Here is a 20,906-nt window from a genome sequence, read left to right as displayed (position 1 = left end):
AGGCTATTTTCAAATAGCCAAAGTTTAAATAGGGCTGAAGTGGTTCATGTATGTTTTGTAAGTAACTAGTAACTAAGGTTTTCAAATAATTGTAGTGGAGCAAAAAGTACAATATTTTGTCTCCGGGATGTAGTGGAGTAAAAGTACTGAAAATGTGAAATACTTTTCACCACTGGCTTTAACCACTGGTGCTCCTCTCCTCTCCTCTCCTCTCCTCTCCTCTCCTCTCCTCTCCTCTCCTCTCCTCTCCTCTCCTCTCCTCTCCTCTCCTCTCCCTCTCGTCCAGGCCAGAAAGTTCAGCTCCCTGCTCCTATCTCTGTGTCTGTTCCATGGGAATGCCATTGAACGCAGGAAATTTGGCCCTCTGGGCTTCAACATCCCTTACGAGTTCACCGACGGAGACCTGCGCATCTGCATCAGCCAGCTCAAAATGTTCCTGGACGAGTACCAGGACGTCCCGTACAAGGTTGGGAGAGAGAGAAAGACTCTGCCTGTGGCTCTTTGTTACTCTCTTAGACATTATGCTTTAGAGCACGGTCATGTAACAAGGGTTCGGATCCGGAACCGGATCTCATATAATAATGTGTGTGTGTTTGGTCAGGTGTTAAAATATACTGCAGGAGAGATTAATTACGGGGGCCGTGTCACTGACGACTGGGACAGACGCTGTCTCCTCAACATCCTGGAAGACTTCTACTGTCCCTCGGTGCTCGACATCCACCATCTCTACTCTGCATCTGGAGTCTACCGGCAGATAGACCCTGGCCTGGATGTCAAGGTAAGAAATAGCCAGGGCCTTTGAAAAGAGTAGGCTGTGACTCACTTATATGCAGTTGTGTCATGTGCAAATGTGCATTCTTCACAAAATGTCAACACAAACTGGAGGTGCATGTTGTGTTGGCAATTTAACATTATAAAAATAAATAATGTTAGCAAGTATTTTGGACTGTATCCTGTAGGTAGGGCCCTGCTCAGGAGGTGGTACTAAGCCTGAGTTCTGTCAACCCAGAACATAATATATCACAGCACGTTGCATTGCGATGCGTTGTGAGCTTGTAGATCGTCAATTTTTACTGCTTTTATGCTGTTTTTATGCAGCTTTTTTATAATGGAGACTTAAACAAAATTTCACTGGTTCTGGAAAGTTTCAGCCAATTTAAGGTTCTGGGCTACCCTTCGTAGTGGAAATTAATATTATAAAACATACATTAACCACTTCAGCCCTATTTTATACATAGGCTATATGAATATAGCCGATCTACAAGCTCACAACGCGTCGCGATGCGACACATTGTGAGCTTGTAGATCTGCTATTTTCAAACATTTTAGTATTTTAACTTTTGGTACTTTAAGTACATTTTGATACCAATACTTTTGTACTTTTACTCAAGTACATTTTTAATTCCGGACTTTTACTTCTAACAGAGTACTTCTACATTGCAGTATTGATACTTTTACTTAAGTAAAACATTTGAGTACTTTTTCCTCCACTGCCTGCTGTCATGGTAACTGTGCTGTCATCCTATAGGGCTACCTGGCGTACATCCGTGGCCTGCCCATCAATGACACGCCTGAGATCTTTGGTCTCCACGACAACGCTGACATCAGCTTCGCCCAGAATGAGACATTCGCCCTGCTGGGGTCTCTGGTTCAACTCCAGCCCCGATCCACGTCCAGCGGGGGCTCAACTAGGGAGGAGGTGTGTGTCTGTTTTACCTCCATAATGGAACTATGATTTTACCTTGGTTCTGGATTTTGCTTAGTGGGGACCGGCATTATTAGGGAGTAACAAATTCCAATGGGGTTATATTGGCTGATATTCATTTACTGTGTGTGTGTGTGTGTGTGCGTGTGCGTGTGCGTGTGCGTGTGCGTGTGTGTGTGCACGTGCGTTCATACATACAGTACATACATAAGAACAATTTCTAAAGTATTATCTTTGTCAACATTATGCTTTCATATCGCCGCATATCAGACAACGAATATATGCAGATACCGATATATCTGTGATAATAGGCAAATGTTGGCCGATTTATCGGTCTGGCTTTGCTGGAGTGGAGTTACTTGTTTTTTCAATCTGGGTCAAGCTAGTATTGTGACAACATTCTTATGAACAAAGCTCAGTGTAGAATTCTACAATAAACAGTCATTGCCAATTCACAGAACATTGCCAGCTGGCAGTGTTGCCAGATTTCCAGGTCTATGAAAACAAGCCCAAAAGAAGCGACTAGGCCACATGAGCACACACACACACACTGCTGTTTGAAAATAGCCTATCTACAAGCTCATAACGCTTCGCATTGCAGCGCGTTGTGAGCTTGTGAACTGCTATTTTCAAAAACATCTTGAAAAACTTTGACAAATATGGAATATTCTTGAAACATTTTAAATAGTCAAATCTAGTATTGGGATCCCTGGCACAAAATATTTTCAGTTGCGAGTCCCCACAAATACCTATTAATTTGGGGGTCTTTGACATGAAAATGTTTGATATCGACTGGTTTAAACAACATTAGACATCAAGACCAAATAAGCAATTACACTTTAGAAACAAGCCCAAAAAAATGCAACCCGCAACTACCAATATTTACAAGTGATTTTACAGAAAAACAAGCCCAAAGTCACTTATAATAAAGCAGACGTGGCAACGCTGCCGGCTGGCTGGACAATGATTAATTATCTGATTGTGTGAATTGGTGGGATCCATTTTTGCGTTCCTCTCTCTATCGTAGATGGTGGAGGAGATAGTGGAAGGTATCGTTGAGCAGATCCCTGAGCCTTTCAATATACAGGAGGTGATGGTTAAATACCCTGTCCTCTACGAAGAGTCCATGAACACAGTACTGATCCAGGAGGTCATCAGGTAACACCACATAATTGTTTAAAAAAATCAAACATTGCAAAATGTACAAGCTTGTAGATTTGCTGTTAATATGATTTTCAAATCGCCTGCCTGCCTGCCTCCCTCCCACCCTCCCTGTCTGTCTGTCTCCCAGGTACAACAGGTTGCTGGGTGTCATCTCTCAGAGTCTCAGTGACATCATCAAGGCTCTGAGGGGTTTGGTGGTGATGTCATCAGACCTGGAGCTGATGACCAGCAGTCTGTTCATTAACGCTGTGCCTGATATGTGGAAGAGCAAGGCAAGACGCACACACACACACACACACACGAAAAAAGAGTGAAAAAAGGATGCAGGGCCCAGTATAGACCCCTGGGGGACTCCGGTCAGCTAATTATACAGGGTCTTAGTGGTTAATGCAGAAGTTACATCATCTTGTGGTTTTGTTTGTGTGCGTGTGTGCGTTGCTCTCCTGCAGGCCTATCCATCTCTAAAGCCGCTGGCCTCCTGGGTGTGTGACTTGCTCCAGAGGATCAGGTTCCTGCAGAGCTGGATCTCTGGAGGCGTACCCGCCGCCTTCTGGATCAGCGGCTTCTTCTTCCCGCAGGCCTTCCTCACCGGAACCCTGCAGAACTACGCCCGCAGCGCCGCCGTATCCATCGACACCATCGGCTTCCACTTCCAAGTCAGCCAGGCTCAACGGCCGCTCTCCGTTTAAGACTTTACCTGCTGATACTTAACCTAACCTTAAGCCCTTAAAAATACGATGGTGTCACACAAAAAGAGTGAAAAGAGCTGATGTACAAGCTCATAAACTTTTTATTATGTAAAAAGGTTTGAAAATGTGTAAAAGCCTTTCACAACATATCGGGGCAACCCAAATTGGTCACGCTTATAGATCTATTATCACAATTGTTTCATTATTATTGAAAACGTTTAAAAGAAATTTGAAAATTTTATATTTTTAGTTTTTAGTTTTGTTTTACATTTGTGTCTATAATGACATGCCCAAAATAGGGACAGCAGATTCAAAGTGGTTTCTTTCTGTGATCTTCTCTCCCATCAGGTGATGGCAAAGACGCCATGTGAGATGACGGAGCGACCGAACGTGGGCTGCTACATCCACGGTCTGTTCCTGGAAGGGGCTCGCTGGGACGCGGTGGCGGGCCGGCTGGCTGAGTCCCGGCCCAAAGAGCTCCATACAGAGATGTCTGTCATCTGGATGATTCCAAAGCCCCTCCGCAAGCCTCCCACTTCTGGGGTCTACGTCTGCCCTATCTACAAAACCCTCACACGCGCTGGTCAGTGCTCACAGGATCTGAACACAACTGGCTTCATTTAGATTCTAATAGTTGAATGAAGTAATCTTCCTAGAAGTACCTTAGTAGAGGAGCAAATCTCAAAAAAGCTGTTAGTCTGGAAGATACCCTTACCTGAAGTAGAACCAAGCACAACCATGTTTTTAAACTTATATAACTGGATATAATTATCAGAATGTTCATGGGCAAGATTTAATCAATACCTTTGTCCATCTTTGAAACTATTACACGTAAACACAAATTATGGGTGGACATTTTATAGGAAATTAAAAATACTAACGTTATGTACAGTATACTGTATTTCTGTCAATACGAACTTTTGATAACCTAACCTTAACCTTTAGTTCCTCTAGTCTAACTTGTCAGTGGGGATCTGCTGCTATGTTTATTATTTTGCATTAAGACATGGAGATTGCTTACTCCATGTCTATTTCTTAACCTCCCTGGATGGCTTTACTGCCGGCCTAAAATAGACTCCAGTTAATGTCCAGTTTCATAAAGCTTCACCAAGCAAAGCTCAATATTTTACACCCCCTGTTGTCTCCCTGCATCCTGCGCAGGCAGACCTCACCACTTCAAAACACTGGACTCAGTGCAGTTACAGTTAGTGTGCTGTAGACCTGTACTGTTGTCGTGAAAGGGACATCATCACTGCTGTTTCTTCTGTCTCCAACAGGGACTCTGTCTACAACTGGTCATTCCACCAACTATGTGATGGCTGTGGAACTGCCCACTGATCACCCTCAGAGTCACTGGATCAAACGGGGAGTGGCCCTCTTCTGTGCACTGGACAACTGAACACACGCACACACGCACACACGCGCACACACACACACACACACACACACACACACACACACACACACACACACACACACACACACACACACACACACACACACACACACACACACACGCTTTCTCCACCATGGCAGGAGGCGGAGCCAGCAAAAAGCAAAGCAGCAAAGGTGAGAGAAGTTCAACTGTTCTGTTGCCGCTGTGCGGTGAGACAAAGCAGCAGCCAACCAGAAGCACCATGTGGTCTGAAATAGGAGTGGACTATGTGTACACCCAAAAGGTGATGTGTGTTTCAGATCTTTTGTACACCCCCCCCATTTAGTGGACAAAACGCAGCAGTAGAATTCCATACCGCTGTTGGTGTGAATTTTGCATAATTTAAGTACACAGTCATGCACATGCTGTTCAACTGGTCAGTTATATACTGTATCTATTTATAATGAAAGATATGTAAACGTATTGTGTGCGCTACAATATTTTATTACATAGTTTGTTGAATACTTGATTCTGATTGGTCTGTCAAGGCATTCTGAATCAGCAGTCTGTAGTTTCTGAATAATGGATCCCTGTTCTCAATAACAGACTGCTGTTCTGCCTCTGCTTATGTTGCTATGAAAACAGCATTTAGAATAGAATAGAAAAATTGTATTGGCATTAACAATAAAACAATTTTAAAAAAGTCAACGTGGATGAACACAAAACCACCCCATAAAAACACTCGACACAGAAAAGTACAGAACAGTGCAAACATTGTGGATTTGAATGTGTATTTTACATCTATGTTATCTCTATATGTATGCGAGACACCTCCCAGGTCAAACTCTTGCATGCAGTTATATTTGTAGTGTGTATACCTAACAAATGCTGATACTTGCAGACTTGTATCAGTGATTCTTGATTACTGAGATGTAATTCTGTACTGTACAATACGTTCTACAGAGAACGAAACGAGTGATTTCATATGTTGACACTTAACAAAACTATTGTGCAAACAATGATCACAATCATGAAAAAGGTTAGGGTTTTGTATGCTCCTGTATTCATCTGGGGATTCTCCTCAGTCTCAGTTTGGCATGAAGGGAGGGTGATGGCTGATTTAACCTCTTTCAACCTGGTGTCTCTGTTTTGGGTATGTTTTTATAGGCAAAATAACTAACTAAATAAATACATTTACAAAATGTTGATCTATTTTCACCAGTCACACCAGGCCTTTCAAACTAATTAGCACTGAGCTGGGTGTGATGATGTCACACCTGTTGCAGAATCAATCATCCTCACACATGAACCTCTGTCATGACAGGTTGTTTTTTTATCTGCTCTGGTTTTTTAACTCCTTTTTTCCTCAAAAAAACTAAAGTGGTGACAACTACTACTGATTGAACCAAGCACATGGCAAGCAGCGTAATTTATGTGTAAACCACCAGAAATAAAATGACTTTGCCTGTCATCCCTCCTCTACTATTGAGCCTGTTTCAGTACAGCACCATTCAGGAGTTTTGAGCAGAACAAATTGGCATGCAACTCCATAAAAATATTGCTGTATTAATTATATGGATACTCTCCATATGTATGTGGTGAAACATGGTAACTTTAAGTCTGTAAACTACTGAATAAAAATGTCCTATAACCAACATCCACTCATGATTTATCTTCAGTTAATGTGAGCATATAGATATGATATCTAGTTCAAACCTGCAGATGGTGCTAAAGACCAAATCAAACCCCATTGTAGGTGATTTTCTGCTGAAGCAATTAATGGCCCATGAGACAATTCTCCAATTGTCTCATGGGCCATTAATTAACGTTAATTAACGTTATACATATGCAAAGCTTTATTATGAGTTTGGATATTTCCAGATAACTTAGCATTTCTATTAAGGTAGTCTCGCATGGCCAGACTGTTGCCTCCCACAATTTTCAAATGTTTCCGGTCATACAGTCTGGGACTCGGAAGCTCTGATCATGCTTAGAATTTAAACCGGATGTGAAGCTTCCTCCCCACTTCCGTTTCGTCTTTACAGTCGCACAAATTTATCCTAATATAAATACAAATCATCTAAGTATATTTAGCTTGCTGCTTAGCAGAAATGGAAATTAAAAAAGAAAATGTAAAGATATTTTAAAATATATTTTCGTGAACGGAAGTGCCAGTTGCCTCAAGCGGATTTCGGGAGTTGTAGTTCCAGACTCTATATAGCATTCGGAGATCGTGGAATAGTTGTCTGGCTACGCGAGACTACTGTTAAGGTATAATACCCATCAAGCGTGAAGTGTTTCTGCTCTGTAATTAGAGCCCAAATCATATCTCTACTGATTCTGTCTACATATACAGTATATGAGTCAATGCTATTGACCCTAACGCTTCAGTAGAACATACTATAACTCTGCTCATGAAGCTATATCTCTATTAATGCAGTTTCCTTTAACAGACAAGATATGTCAATGACTTCTTTGTGTCTTTAAGTCACTTTGAGTCTTTGAGTCCAGATTCTTGCACTGGTAGACTGAAACTTGTCTTTCTCTCAGGGTTTGTGGACTTGGCAGTGGTGCCCACATCTAATCCACATCTAATCTTTTAAACATTTCCTTCAGGGTGGTCCTTGAGTTCCAGCCTTGTTCTTGGGCAAACTTGTAAACACGTCCAAACAGACCAGGAACATCTCCATCAGGTCAAGATGAGCTACCTCCGCAGGACTGTAAACAGAGAGAGCAGTGGTCACTCAAGTCACATATTCTAATTGTGACCTGTGACCACACTCACAGCTATAGTAATACCACAACCATATCATTGTCTGCAATTTGATCAAACCTATTTGACGGGATTCAATAGAAGAGAATGTAAATATAATCGTTTTTCATTGGCCTGTACTGTTGTGTTCATTCTAGGAGAACGGCATGTACTGCATGAGGTAAACCTGTATAAGGAATTGCAAATAAAAACCCTGGTGATGGCTAATGTGAACCGCAACCTGTTGGGTTGTTGGGTTGATTTCCTGTTGGCCTGTTGGGTTGATTTCCTTGATGGTACATTTATATTTTACTGTACATGCAAGTTGATGTACCTTTGAATCATTGTCCTAAAATTAAAGTGTAACACTGATACAGGGAACATTGTTTTGACAATGAAGGAAGTGCTCCAGGAGGAGTGCTCCATAGTCCACACATATTTTTGTATTTACACATATTGACCAGTGTGACTTTCCTTTGTGTTGTTTTTAACTCAACTTACTGGTGCAGAATCGCATTGCGCATGAAGCGCAGCAGTGCAAATGTGTTCTCAGGGTATCCAGGGTTGCCATCCATCTCCTGGACCAACGCTGGTGGGAACTGGAGAAATATACAACTTAAAAGCTTAAATGGACATGAGACCAATCGCACCAGTTTCAGTCCTGAAGCTTGTTCCATTTGTGTGGAGCATAATACATGAATGCAGTTTTTCCATGTTCACTGCTCTTACGTGGACTGGTATATCTAATGTGTGTTTGTGAACGTGTTGAGTGACTAGTAACCTTTGGTTCCAAAAGCGAGGTTAGGTATAAAGGAAGTTTACCACACAAGGCCTTATAAATAAATAACATACAATGTTGCTCTCTACGAACTGCGAGAGATGGCCAACCCACTTTATCATATAAAATACAGTGATGGGTGAGATAATCATCACCAGTAATACAATGCAAAGCACTGTGGTAGACTGCATCCAGAGGCTTCAGTGTGGAGAGTGAAGCATGCATATACAGTGTATCCCCATAAGAAAAACAGGACCTGTTTCTGTAAAGGAAGCCAATTTGACCTCTTAATTTTTTGATTAGGTTCTCCACATGAACCTTAAATGAGAGTTTGGCATCTAGCCAAATGCCGAGGTATTTATAAGATGTGACCAGCTCAATTTGTTCGCCTTTAAGAGTGTAAATACCATGCATTTTGTTTTGTTGGAGTTTAAAACAAGCTTAAGGTTAATTAGAGCCCATTGAAACCTATTGAAGGCAGTCTGCAAATTTGCAGTGGCCACTTCCAGCGTTGGGGCAATACTGTATAAAATTGTGTCGTCTGCATAATAATGGACATCCCAGTGCGGAGAGGGGAGTGCAATATTATTAACATAAAGAGTGAATAAAAGGGGGCCCAAAATTGAACCCTGAGGGACACCTTTACCAATTGACAAAGAACTGGATTTAAAACCATCAGCAACAACAGCTTGAGTTCTATCCGTCAGATAGTTGGAAAACCATCTGACCGAGAGATCATCCAAGCCAATGGAGGCTAGCTTTTGTAATAAAATATAATGCTCCACAGTATCAAACACTTTAGAAAGATCAATAAAAATAGTAGCACAGTGATGGTGATTATCTAGACCAGTTAGTATGTTATTTGTGACAAGCGTTGTAGCTGTCACCGTACTATGTCCTGGTCTGAACCCTGACTGTTGAGGTTGGAGCACAACATGCATTTAATAAATGAATCAATTGGCATATATACTGTACAGTAGTGCCCATATGAAGAACAACTCTGAGCATACAATATAATGACATTATTTATTGATTTGTTTAAAAAAAAATCTAGACTATTTAATTGTTCAATTTGGGCATTTTGGTAAAATTTACTTAAGAGTAATAATTAGTGTGGTTGCCCTAACAGGGCAACCAAACTATTGTTATAGAGAAACTGAAAAACTTCAGACCGCATCTCCTCCCACAGTTTTCATGACGCAGCTCCCCATATAGGCCACGCCCATTTGCGTCAGGATATATTTTCCGCCATTTTGAATTTTCTTCAAAACACACTTATTGCTCCTTTTCCTTCAAATTTTGTCCAAATCTCACACAAATCGGTACACGTGATCTATGGACCCATGCGATAAAGATATCCAAACGGCATTTTGATAGTCCTTACCGTTCGTCCGTAAATGGCTTCCAAAGTTAGCGGGAGGGGCCCGTTTTACAAAAAAGCCCACAAATCACGAACGAAACGTCCGGTCAATCCCAAATTTAAATCACATGTCGAGGGTGGTTTACTCAACAAATCACCAAAGACCAAGGAGATATGATTTCTTCGAAGATTTAGACCCCCATCCACTTCCTTGTTAACTTAAAGGATCTACACCATGAATAAAAAAAAAAGTGATATTTAATATCATATGGTGTATGTCCCTCAAACCTTTTTCAAAAGGTTTGAGCCTAAATCATCACTCAGATATAATCATCCCAAGTCAATTGTCTCTGGCTTATACAGCACTTTCAGCTGCAATACCAAAACGTCCTTTTGGGCAGGGGGGGGCTACTGAGCAATTCTGTCTGGCCATCATCAATGCAATGGCAAGGCAAGTGATGTCACTTGCATTGCCATTCTGAAATGGCCTGTTCAGACACGCCCATTCTGAAAATCTCTGAAATGAGAATGAATGACTGAATGTGAAAAAAAAATATTTTTGGGGGTACAAGAGACACTGGGGAGCCCAAAAAATACCCCCCCCCCCAAAAACAAAAAATTAAATTCATGGTGTGGTCCCTTTAAAACTTAAAATAAATCTGTATCTCGGCTCCTGAGTACTTTTTTTTTTTCAATGAAAAATCTCTGGCAGTGGGCAAACGCGGCCAGCAATAATTGTGGCAGTGAATGAGTTAATATGGATTTAGGAGGTTTCTGCCCGACAGCAACGAAATGCTTTCTAAAATCTAAAATGCATTCCCAGTTTTAACGAGTTAAAGGATGTGATTTTGTGGGAATGTGATATGATAAAACAACCTTAGAATGAAGATACTACAGTATGGGTACAAATCACATTCTGGGAGACATCTATTCTACTATTTTTAAGTGAACTAAATATGAAATTATAAAGTATAAAGTACACAGGCTACTCAAAGAGAGTTGTATTGTATCTTTAGATTCATTTTTCGCTTATTTGTCCTTTTCTTTACAATCTAAATGATGCTGGCAGTATGGATGGGTTACAATGTCTGAACTGTAGACAGAAACATTTCATTATAAAAAGAAGAGTCACATCTTATCCAAGGGTTAGTTTTATTTATTACAAAACGTTTTCCCGTATATGAATAAGGAAACACAGCAGATATTGGTAAACATTTTAAAGGTTCATGACCAAAACATATAAACACTTGTGAGTCATGTCATTGGACTAGGTTTAAAGTCTTCACCCCCTCTTCCGATTGGTCGATATTTGATAGTTCCTATTTTTTGCTATAACCTTTGAATGGTTTGTCGTACAGACTTGTGAGTCGCATCACTTGATTTGAGAGTTACTTAGCCTCGTCCCCTATTCTGATTGGTCAATATATCATATATGTTTTTCCCATAACTTTTGAACAGTTTGTCGTACAGAGTCATGAGTCAGCTCACTGGACTCGGACAAAAATCCTTGTCCTTCATTAAAGTTACTTAGCTCTGCTCCCTGTTCTGATTGGTCGATATTTGCCCCTAACGTGGACAGAGGTGCGAGGGCCCGGTCCATGCAGGGTCCACCCACCGTAGATCCGCCCCTGGTATTATTCCTGACCCAGTAACTCCTTCATGACCAGCTTCTCATTTATAACAAGAGCTTTGTACAAGATCTCTGCTGCTTCAGCGGTGGTCACACTGTCAAGGATCGTCCTCATGCTTTGTTGGAGTGTGGTCTCAGCTTGGACGTTGGCGGCCATTTCAGGATGGAAGTCCTTACTTTGCAGGTAATCAAGGATGGGACCCACGGTCTTCACTTTACTGACTAAAGCCTCCCGATTTTCCATCAAGAAATTCTGTTTGCCTTTATGCAAATCAAAGGATAACATACTGTAAATCTTAAGATTGTTAAGTTGAAAGAAAGAAAAACACATATATGAAGATAATGGGTGTGTACCTGAAACAGAATGGCTGATGGGGTTCATTCTCGTTGGTTTGGTTTGTCCTGTGGATGACATGAAGTGAAAGCCTTTACTGCAGGGTTTACACACATGATTAATATTATATTTAAATATTAATCTGAATAAATATCTTCTAATCATATTACATTATGTTAGTCATCAAAGTAGCAGCTGAATAAACAATTATGAACAGAATTATAATTGTGACTATTTAGTTTAATAATGTAAATAATCGATCTATGAATGCAAAAACCTCTGTGTGTAACTTTCCCCCAGCATTACTCAAGAACCGTAGAACCAATCTACCTCAAACTTGGCCTGTGTCTCAGAGGACCCGAGAGTGTGTTGAGCTGAGTGGGAAGTCAGAGAACACATAATCTGTCTGTCTGTTTGTCTGTCTGTGTCTTTCTTTCTAACCGGGTGGGGGTATCGTTCTCACTAGGCATTGGCCTATGCTTTATTTTTTATATATTAGCCATATCTCTGGTCCAAAGATATCTTTGGTCCAAAGATAAAACAATCATAGCTTTTAAACAAAATCATCATGTTCCTTTTTTTTTACCATGTCTAAAGGTTTAGTTGTGTATAGGACATAGTGCATGCCAGTGCAGTAAAAGCAGACAAGTGACATATAATGAAGCTATGTTTGGGTTATACATCGTTTAGGAGTAGTGTCTGTAGTAAAGTATGGTATGTAATAATGGTAACAATGCCTGCCTCATGCATACAGAAGGGGAGCTCCAGGTGTTCTAATGCAATGAATAGTGGACTATGGGTCTGCACAGGAGAAACCCGGATTAAAGGTGTGAATGTAAACAGCAATGAAATGTTCCCCATAATTCATAATGAACGAACAACTGTACCTTTAACACTCAGGTTGCTATGCGTCCACACTTTGTTCTTCTCAGGTGCTTGCACCTCCAATGAGACGACTTCTGTATTGAGATCCATCTTCACCATGAATGTTGGAGGGTAATTTGGTCCATAGTTCAAATGGTAAGGATGCGAAGCCTGAAGACACATAGAACTGTTTTACTATTACATCGATGTATTACTGTAGTAGTGCTAGCCTCAGCAGCAGCAGCAACAGCAGCATTCCTCACCTCAAAATGTATTTGGAAGTCACTTGAAATCTCAGACTAATGAAAATTGGCCTCACCATCATTTTATATGGCTTTTTGACAATAATTTACTAAATAATTTTAATCAATTAAACATAATTGCCGCAACTAGGATTTCTTAGGACTTTTAGTATGTTGTTCTGGTGACTTCATAGAAATGGTCTGTGAAGAAAAAAATTATGTTGCCATCATTTTATGACTTTTTGACAATAATTGGCGTCCATTTTGGATTGATGCCAATTAAACATTTTTCAACGTTTCTTCCAGTTAAGGGGGAGTTTTTTGTTGCCACCTTTGCATAAATGTCTTGCTGGGGATTAAACAATATGGGGTCTCTGCTCTACATGTAAAGTGTCTTAAGACAACTTTACATGAAGTGGGCTGTTCTAGAACCACCATGAGGCCAATTTGAATAATTGGGGAGGTGGTTTTTGCTTGGCCTACTGGGAGTGTACGTGCAAAGTTACATGGCAATTGGACGCTGCGTTTGTGGCATTTTGTGAAAAATGAGTCACTTCCGCACACTTTGAATACCAATCATAGCCAATCGGAATGGAATCTGAAAAATCGGACTTATACATACTTGATCAAGTGACCACAAATATGTAGCGTTTGTGTGAGTTTTGGACAAAATCTGTTTGAGTAGTAGAAAAAAGTGTGTATTGACAAAAATGTAAAATGTCAAAAAATCTTGTCAGGCGGAAATGGGTGGAAATGCTAAACTCAGATTGTAATTTTACCATAACATGGTAAAAGGGTTAGCCCTAACTGACCCTAACCCTAGGGCCACAAAGGCAAAGTCTTAAAAAAGAAAAGCAAGTGTAGTATTTTTGTTTTTTCGTTGTATATGCAAGCAGAGAATCCCAGTAACATAATGAGATATTGGGTTAATTACATTGATTGAGTAAATAGTATTGTAACTGTAACTGCTGTATAACACCAGGTTATACAGTGGGTTTAGTGTGTGATACCTTAGGTTGTACATCATGTGGAGGACAGTGCAGACTGTAGACTTCCCCTGGAGTGAAAAAACACTCTGTCGGAGTGTTGATGTATTTATCTTCTTTGTTGTAAGACTTTGCTATCACCTACAATGACAACAAGACACCTTGACCAGCTGGTTCACTCATAATGTCTGGTACATTGACAGATTTTACAGGCTATGTACACAGGCTTTGTTGCCATTAATATCTGGGTAATTTTGTCCTTAGACTACAATATAAACTTTGGTCTTGAATTACTATCCTCTGGTTGTCTTTTCACAATCTGAATCTATTTCATGTTTTAGTACATACGTTTAAATAGATTTAAAGCCTCTAAGATGCTCGTTACTTAACAGAACATACATTACCTGTTCAATATCCACATTGCTTGGCAGCAGTAATACTTTCATCTCAAGTATGCAGCTTGGTTGTGGAAGGAACAGCAGAACTTGACCACGGGTTGGTTTAGGGTTAGGGCAAAGTAGTTTGTAAACCAGCCCAAAGAATGACAGGTGGGTCACATTTACAACCACGTGAGTCTTGGTCACTTTCAGTGGTTTTAAGAAGTTCACCCCCTCATCTGTGATGTGGGCCACAGAAAGGTCATCATCTGTGAAAGGTTTTTAGACATTTATCAGATTATTTACCATGAATCATATCATTCTGAAAATCAAACCCAAAACAATGTGTACTGGGTCTAACGTGGCTGCAATGTTCATTCTCAGGACACAGAAGTCATTAAGTGTTGTATCTGATTTTCACATCCTACATTTAGTTTAAATATCAGCAACGTTCTGCTTTAAAAATAGATTCCATTTCACGGTAAACCTCAAAAAAAGAGAGAAAGAAAGAAAATAACACAATTGCTTCTTTAACACCATGCCTAAACCATAATATACAACATCCCACGTTGGTTTCCAACATATTATTGTCTTTTACACTGTGTAACTCACCGGCTGTGACCTCACAGTGTGGCAGGTGTAGCTGGCAGACAGACTGCTGAGGACACTGGATGTCAAACAGAGGACCTGCAGGAGTCCCTCCTTTTGACTGGAGCTGTTCCTCATCCCACTGAACAGTCCTGTAGAGGACTTCTCCTTCCCCTGACGTTTTAAACGCCAACCCTGTCTTTCTGCACTGGAACAGCCCTGTCTCGGGTAACTTGAACCTGTGACACAAAACAAGCATTTATTTGTATACATATTATGTATATATAATATAAGATATTGTGGGGGCTTTTCTGCCTTTATTTAGTTAGTACAGTGGAGAGAAGCATGAAACAGGGAGTCAGGGAATGAATGACATGCAGCAAATCTGCCGTCAGGCTTGGGAATCAAACCCGGGACACCCTTAACCACTTGACAACCGGCACCCCAAAACATTGATTGATTGATCATCTATTGACTTCATTAGGTGTCATGATGCCACATGTTGCATCCAGTTCACGTACAATCACAGTGGTTGGTTGAATAGAAACAACATGTTAGTGGAAACAGGAAGACCTGTGGTGATTGATCACCTGATGTTCTCAAAGACAACTTCTACTTCTATAGACGAATCCACAGACGTGCTGCCTGTAGTGCCTGTAGGCAGCCTTAGCTGCGGTGTCCACACCGCGACACCGCAGCTATGCAGCGGGTCTGTGGATTCGTCTATAGAGGAAGCTGTTGAGGATGACCTACCTGTATTCATTGGTTCTGTGTACCGTGTGCACGATGGGGGAAAAACTGGTCTGAAAGACAAAGCAGGAAACAAACTATCAGTGACTTTCCTGATGTTCAGTCTGTGTGTTTCTTTAATGGGAGGGGCCTATTTACTCAAATCAAAACGGCACGTGTCACGAACGCGGGATCCGATCGGCAACAAATTCGAATCGCACGTCGCGCGGCCTCCGACGGTATTCCTCCAGGCGTATTCCTCGAGTTCCGGCGGCCGCCTGCGACCCGCGACCGGCGTCGGTGCAACCACAATTTGCAATTTCCCAGAATTGCGACGCGTCTAGTTCATATATATTACTCTTGCTCAGACAGTAATATTGTAACGAAATGTATTACTTTAAAATGAAGGTAATAAGCAATAAAATCTATTAAAAATATAAAGTAACTTGACCAATAATGCTGAATAAATATAAGTCAGACACATGATTCCTCTTCATGAGTTAAAACATTTTAAAGGTATTTGTCAATTCTTTGTGTCCTGAGGTCGTTTGTGAAACATCATGTGTTTAATCTCTGAAACAGTCAATGTGTGTCCATGCGGTGGCCAGGCACCCGACCTGTTGAAGTGTCCTTCAGCAAGGCATTGCCATTGCTCATTTATTTTGAAGTTGCTTTGGATGATCATGCCATAACAAAATATAAATAAAATATAATGATCCAACCTCAGTGTGTCCAACTCAAGTACATTGGTACAGTTTTACATCAACCCAAGATGTTCAGAGAGGAATGGGTCGGTTTGAAAGAGAAACAATATCATCCTTGAACTTGCAGCAGTTCCTTTGCTCCACACTGTGTCGATGACAAAACGTGCCTTTTCATGTTTCACTTTCTCCACATGGGCCATATCATATTCTTCTTTGATTATCACGTTCTTCTCTAAAAGTTTGTCCAGGAGACTGTTGAGGACAGGATCTGAAACGCTGTTGATGAATCTGCTCCGCACGTCACACAGTCTAACTTCTGCTGGAAGAGTCGGTGTGCGTTGAACGTGTTGCTTTCTAGTAGGAGCTATCCCAGGAGCTGTTACACAGCGTTTCCATACACAGTCAGAGGTGTTACTGTGTCTTAGAAGCAATGTAACAAGCTCAAACCTGCCCTTTAAAATCACATCAAATGTTTCGATGTAATTGTGTAATTCATCAACTTCAAATGGTGCGATATCAGGTTGAATTATGATGGAATCATCTTGAGGGGAAGTGGAGAGGGTGTATTCTTGCTTTGGGATTAGTTTACAGGGAGGGTTTCCAATGTAAATCTCTTCTCCAACTAGCTTCCTCCGTCTCTTCTGCACTTCATCCAGCACAACGTTCCCAGGTAGCAGCAACACTTTCAGGGTTGATCTGGTGTCATCATTATCATCAATAGGTGGTTTATAAAACAGTGACACCAATGCCTGGACAGGACGGGGCCCGAACAACATATCGATGATGACACCAAATACAGACATCCCAGTTACATTTATGATAACATGAGTTTCTGTGATCATATGGGGTTTGATCAGCTCAAAGCCATCATCATCCATCACATGGACAACAGACAACGATTTGCCTCGACCCATGGAGAGGATCTCACAATGTGGAAATTGTAACTGACACACAGACCCCTGAGAACCTTTTATGTCAAACAGTGGTCCTGCAGGCCTCTTCATGCCGAGCTGGGATAGAAGCCCTCGGTCCCAGGGGACTGTCCTGTAAGTCACATCTCCCTCTGTCTCCAACTTAAACACCAGGTCGGTCACGTTGCATTGGAACAGTCCTGCTTGGGTGCAGTGGAACCTGTAGCTTTCCTTGTTTTCCACAACAATGATATCAGGTGTAATTTTCTGTGTTTTGTACAGTAGTGTAACATCATTTACGCTGTGGGACCGCTTTGCTCGGAAACTTTCCTCGTTCTTTAAACATGGAATTTGGCTCAGTGAGGGTAAGCTGTGAGAACGAGGCAGAGAGATGGATTCTTCTATCCTCAAACCACTGAAGCATGAACTTAGATCAGTTTCATCTTGGAGCTCCAATGAGTGATGCACAGAGGACAGTGACTCTGTAACAGGCTGGTCTGTGGTTGACAAATCACAGGCTGTGTCACATGGCATCATTTCTTCTGGGGAATCATGGGAGGACTGTTTTGATGTGGATGAGGAAGACAACATGGGGGAGACTATAACAACAGACGGATACATGTTGGGTGTAATTACTTCCTGTGGAGTATCTTGGGAAGATATTTTTCTGCTTGTTTCTGTCTTCTGATCTAAAGTGTCTACCATCTCACTATGCTTCACTTCTTCATAGGCAACTTGGAAATGAGTAGTTCCCTAAAAAAGAGAAAATGAAATTAAATCATGGACATTTAACTTATTAACCACATTGACACACTAGTAAATGGCACTCAGCCTAAACAAAGCCACACAGAAAAGCACTAACCCCTAACAATGCATACTCCTCAAATCAGAGGATCATGACTCAGTATTTCAGGGTGAAAACAGAGAATAGCTGTCTGACAGGGTGAGAAGAGAAAAAGGAATGTATTATTTATATATTATTTCATTTATTATTTCATTTATTATTTTAATACCTTAGGAATTCATGCTGCTGATTTGTGTTTACTGTCTCAACAGTTATTCTGCATGATTATTTATTGTCCAGAAGGAGTTGGCCCTGCAAGCCTTTATGCAAATACCATAACCACAACATCTAAGCCTTTTATGAAAAGACCCTAACCCCAACGTCTAAGCCTTTATGTACAGACCCAAACCCCAACGTCTAAGCCTTTATGTACAGACCCTAACCACAACATCTAAGCCTTTTATGAAAAGACCCTAACCCCAACGTCTAAGCCTTTATGTACAGACCCAAACCCCGACATCTAAGCCTTTATGTACAGACCCTAACCCCAACATCTAAGCCTTTTATGAAAAGACCCTAACCCCAACGTCTAAGCCTTTATGTACAGACCCTAACCCCAACATCTAAGCCTTTATGTACAGACCCTAACCCCAACATCTAAGCCTTTATGTACAGACCCTAACCCCAACATCTAAGCCTTTATGTACAGACCCTAACCACAACATATATGCCTTTATGTACAGACCCTAACCACAACATATATGCCTTTATGTACAGACCCTAACCACAACATATATGCCTTTATGTACAGACCCTAACCACAACATATATGCCTTTATGTACAGACCCTAACCACAACATATATGCCTTTATGTACAGACCCTAATCACAACATATATGCCTTTATGCACAGACCCTAACCACAACATCTAAGCCTTTATGCACAGACCCTAACCACAACATCTAAGCCTTTATGCACAGACCCTAACCACAACATATATGCCTTTATGCACAGACCCTAACCACAACATATATGCCTTTATGTACAGACCCTAACCACAACATATATGCCTTTATGCACAGACCCTAACCACAACATCTAAGCCTTTATGCACAGACCCTAACCACAACATCTAAGCCTTTATGCACAGACCCTAACCACAACATCTAAGCCTTTATGCACAGACCCTAACCACAACATCTAAGCCTTTATGCACAGACCCTAACCACAACATCTAAGCCTTTATGCACAGACCCTAACCACAACATCTAAGCCTTTATGTACAGACCCTAACCACAACATCTAAGCCTTTATGCACAGACCCTAACCACAACATATATGCCTTTATGTACAGACCCTAACCCCAACATCTAAGCCTTTATGCACAGACCCTAACCACAACATATATGCCTTTATGTACAGACCCTAACCACAACATATATGCCTTTATGTACAGACCCTAACCACAACATCTAAGCCTTTATGCACAGACCCTAACCACAACATCTAAGCCTTTATGTACAGACCCTAACCACAACATCTAAGCCTTTATGCACAGACCCTAACCACAACATATATGCCTTTATGTACAGACCCTAACCACAACATATATGCCTTTATGTACAGACCCTAACCACAACATCTATGCCTTTATGCACAGACCCTAACCACAACATATATGCCTTTATGCACAGACCCTAACCACAACATCTAAGCCTTTATGCACAGACCCTAACCACAACATATATGCCTTTATGTACAGACCCTAACCACAACATATATGCCTTTATGCACAGACCCTAACCACAACATATATGCCTTTATGTACAGACCCTAACCACAACATATATGCCTTTATGCACAGACCCTAACCACAACATATATGCCTTTATGCACAGACCCTAACCACAACATATATGCCTTTATGTACAGACCCTAACCACAACATATATGCCTTTATGTACAGACCCTAACCACAACATATATGCCTTTATGTACAGACCCTAACCACAACATATATGCCTTTATGTACAGACCCTAACCACAACATCTAAGCCTTTATGCACAGACCCTAACCACAACATCTAAGCCTTTATGCACAGACCCTAACCCCAACATCTAAGCCTTTATGCACAGACCCTAACCACAACATATATGCCTTTATGCACAGACCCTAACCACAACATCTAAGCCTTTATGCACAGACCCTAACCACAACATATATGCCTTTATGTACAGACCCTAACCACAACATATATGCCTTTATGCACAGACCCTAACCACAACATATATGCCTTTATGTACAGACCCTAACCACAACATATATGCCTTTATGCACAGACCCTAACCACAACATATATGCCTTTATGCACAGACCCTAACCACAACATATATGCCTTTATGTACAGACCCTAACCACAACATATATGCCTTTATGTACAGACCCTAACCACAACATATATGCCTTTATGTACAGACCCTAACCACAACATATATGCCTTTATGTACAGACCCTAACCACAACATATATGCCTTTATGTACAGACCCTAACCCCAACATCTAAGCCTTTATGCACAGACCCTAACCACAACATATATGCCTTTATGCACAGACCCTAACCACAACATCTAAGCCTTTATGCACAGACCCTAACCACAACATATATGCCTTTATGTACAGACCCTAACCACAACATATATGCCTTTATGTACAGACCCTAACCACAACATCTAAGCCTTTATGCACAGACCCTAACCACAACATATATGCCTTTATGTACAGACCCTAACCACAACATATATGCCTTTATGCACAGACCCTAACCACAACATATGCCTTTATGCACAGACCCTAACCACAACATCTAAGCCTTTATGCACAGACCCTAACCACAACATCTAAGCCTTTATGTACAGACCCTAACCACAACATC

General features: G+C 41.0%; 2 protein-coding genes across 3 annotated transcripts in view; one reads left to right on the top strand and one right to left on the bottom strand.

Moving 5' to 3' along the window:
• Window positions 1–5,005, top strand: part of dnah1 (dynein, axonemal, heavy chain 1) — a gene marked incomplete at its 5' end in the record, with an annotated part of 49,208 nt that extends 44,203 nt beyond the window's left edge. The window contains 8 exons of the mRNA XM_080414170.1: window positions 287–466; window positions 602–778; window positions 1,529–1,699; window positions 2,733–2,863; window positions 2,997–3,141; window positions 3,319–3,525; window positions 3,907–4,141; window positions 4,836–5,005. Of these exons, the coding sequence (XP_080270296.1) occupies window positions 287–466; window positions 602–778; window positions 1,529–1,699; window positions 2,733–2,863; window positions 2,997–3,141; window positions 3,319–3,525; window positions 3,907–4,141; window positions 4,836–4,957 (1,368 nt within the window). The 3' untranslated portion in view covers window positions 4,958–5,005. The remainder of the gene's footprint in view (window positions 1–286; window positions 467–601; window positions 779–1,528; window positions 1,700–2,732; window positions 2,864–2,996; window positions 3,142–3,318; window positions 3,526–3,906; window positions 4,142–4,835) is intronic.
• A 6,001-nt stretch (window positions 5,006–11,006) lies between these two features.
• LOC308074994 (uncharacterized protein) overlaps window positions 11,007–20,906 on the bottom strand; it is a 28,991-nt gene continuing 19,091 nt past the window's right edge. For both annotated transcript variants that reach the window (XM_080414569.1, XM_080414568.1), the window contains 7 exons: window positions 15,598–15,647; window positions 14,869–15,083; window positions 14,284–14,525; window positions 13,904–14,020; window positions 12,675–12,822; window positions 11,808–11,855; window positions 11,007–11,714 (listed from right to left, as the gene is read on the bottom strand). In XM_080414569.1, the coding sequence (XP_080270695.1) occupies window positions 11,458–11,714; window positions 11,808–11,855; window positions 12,675–12,822; window positions 13,904–14,020; window positions 14,284–14,525; window positions 14,869–15,083; window positions 15,598–15,647 (1,077 nt within the window). In that variant the 3' untranslated portion in view covers window positions 11,007–11,457. The remainder of the gene's footprint in view (window positions 11,715–11,807; window positions 11,856–12,674; window positions 12,823–13,903; window positions 14,021–14,283; window positions 14,526–14,868; window positions 15,084–15,597; window positions 15,648–20,906) is intronic.

Source organism: Gymnoscopelus braueri (assembly GCF_963280865.1).
Source record: "Gymnoscopelus braueri genome assembly, chromosome: 19".
Taxonomy (NCBI): Eukaryota; Metazoa; Chordata; class Actinopteri; order Myctophiformes; family Myctophidae; genus Gymnoscopelus; species Gymnoscopelus braueri.
The sequence above is the reverse complement of the archived record's forward strand: the minus strand, read 5'-3'. Positions and strand labels throughout refer to the sequence as shown.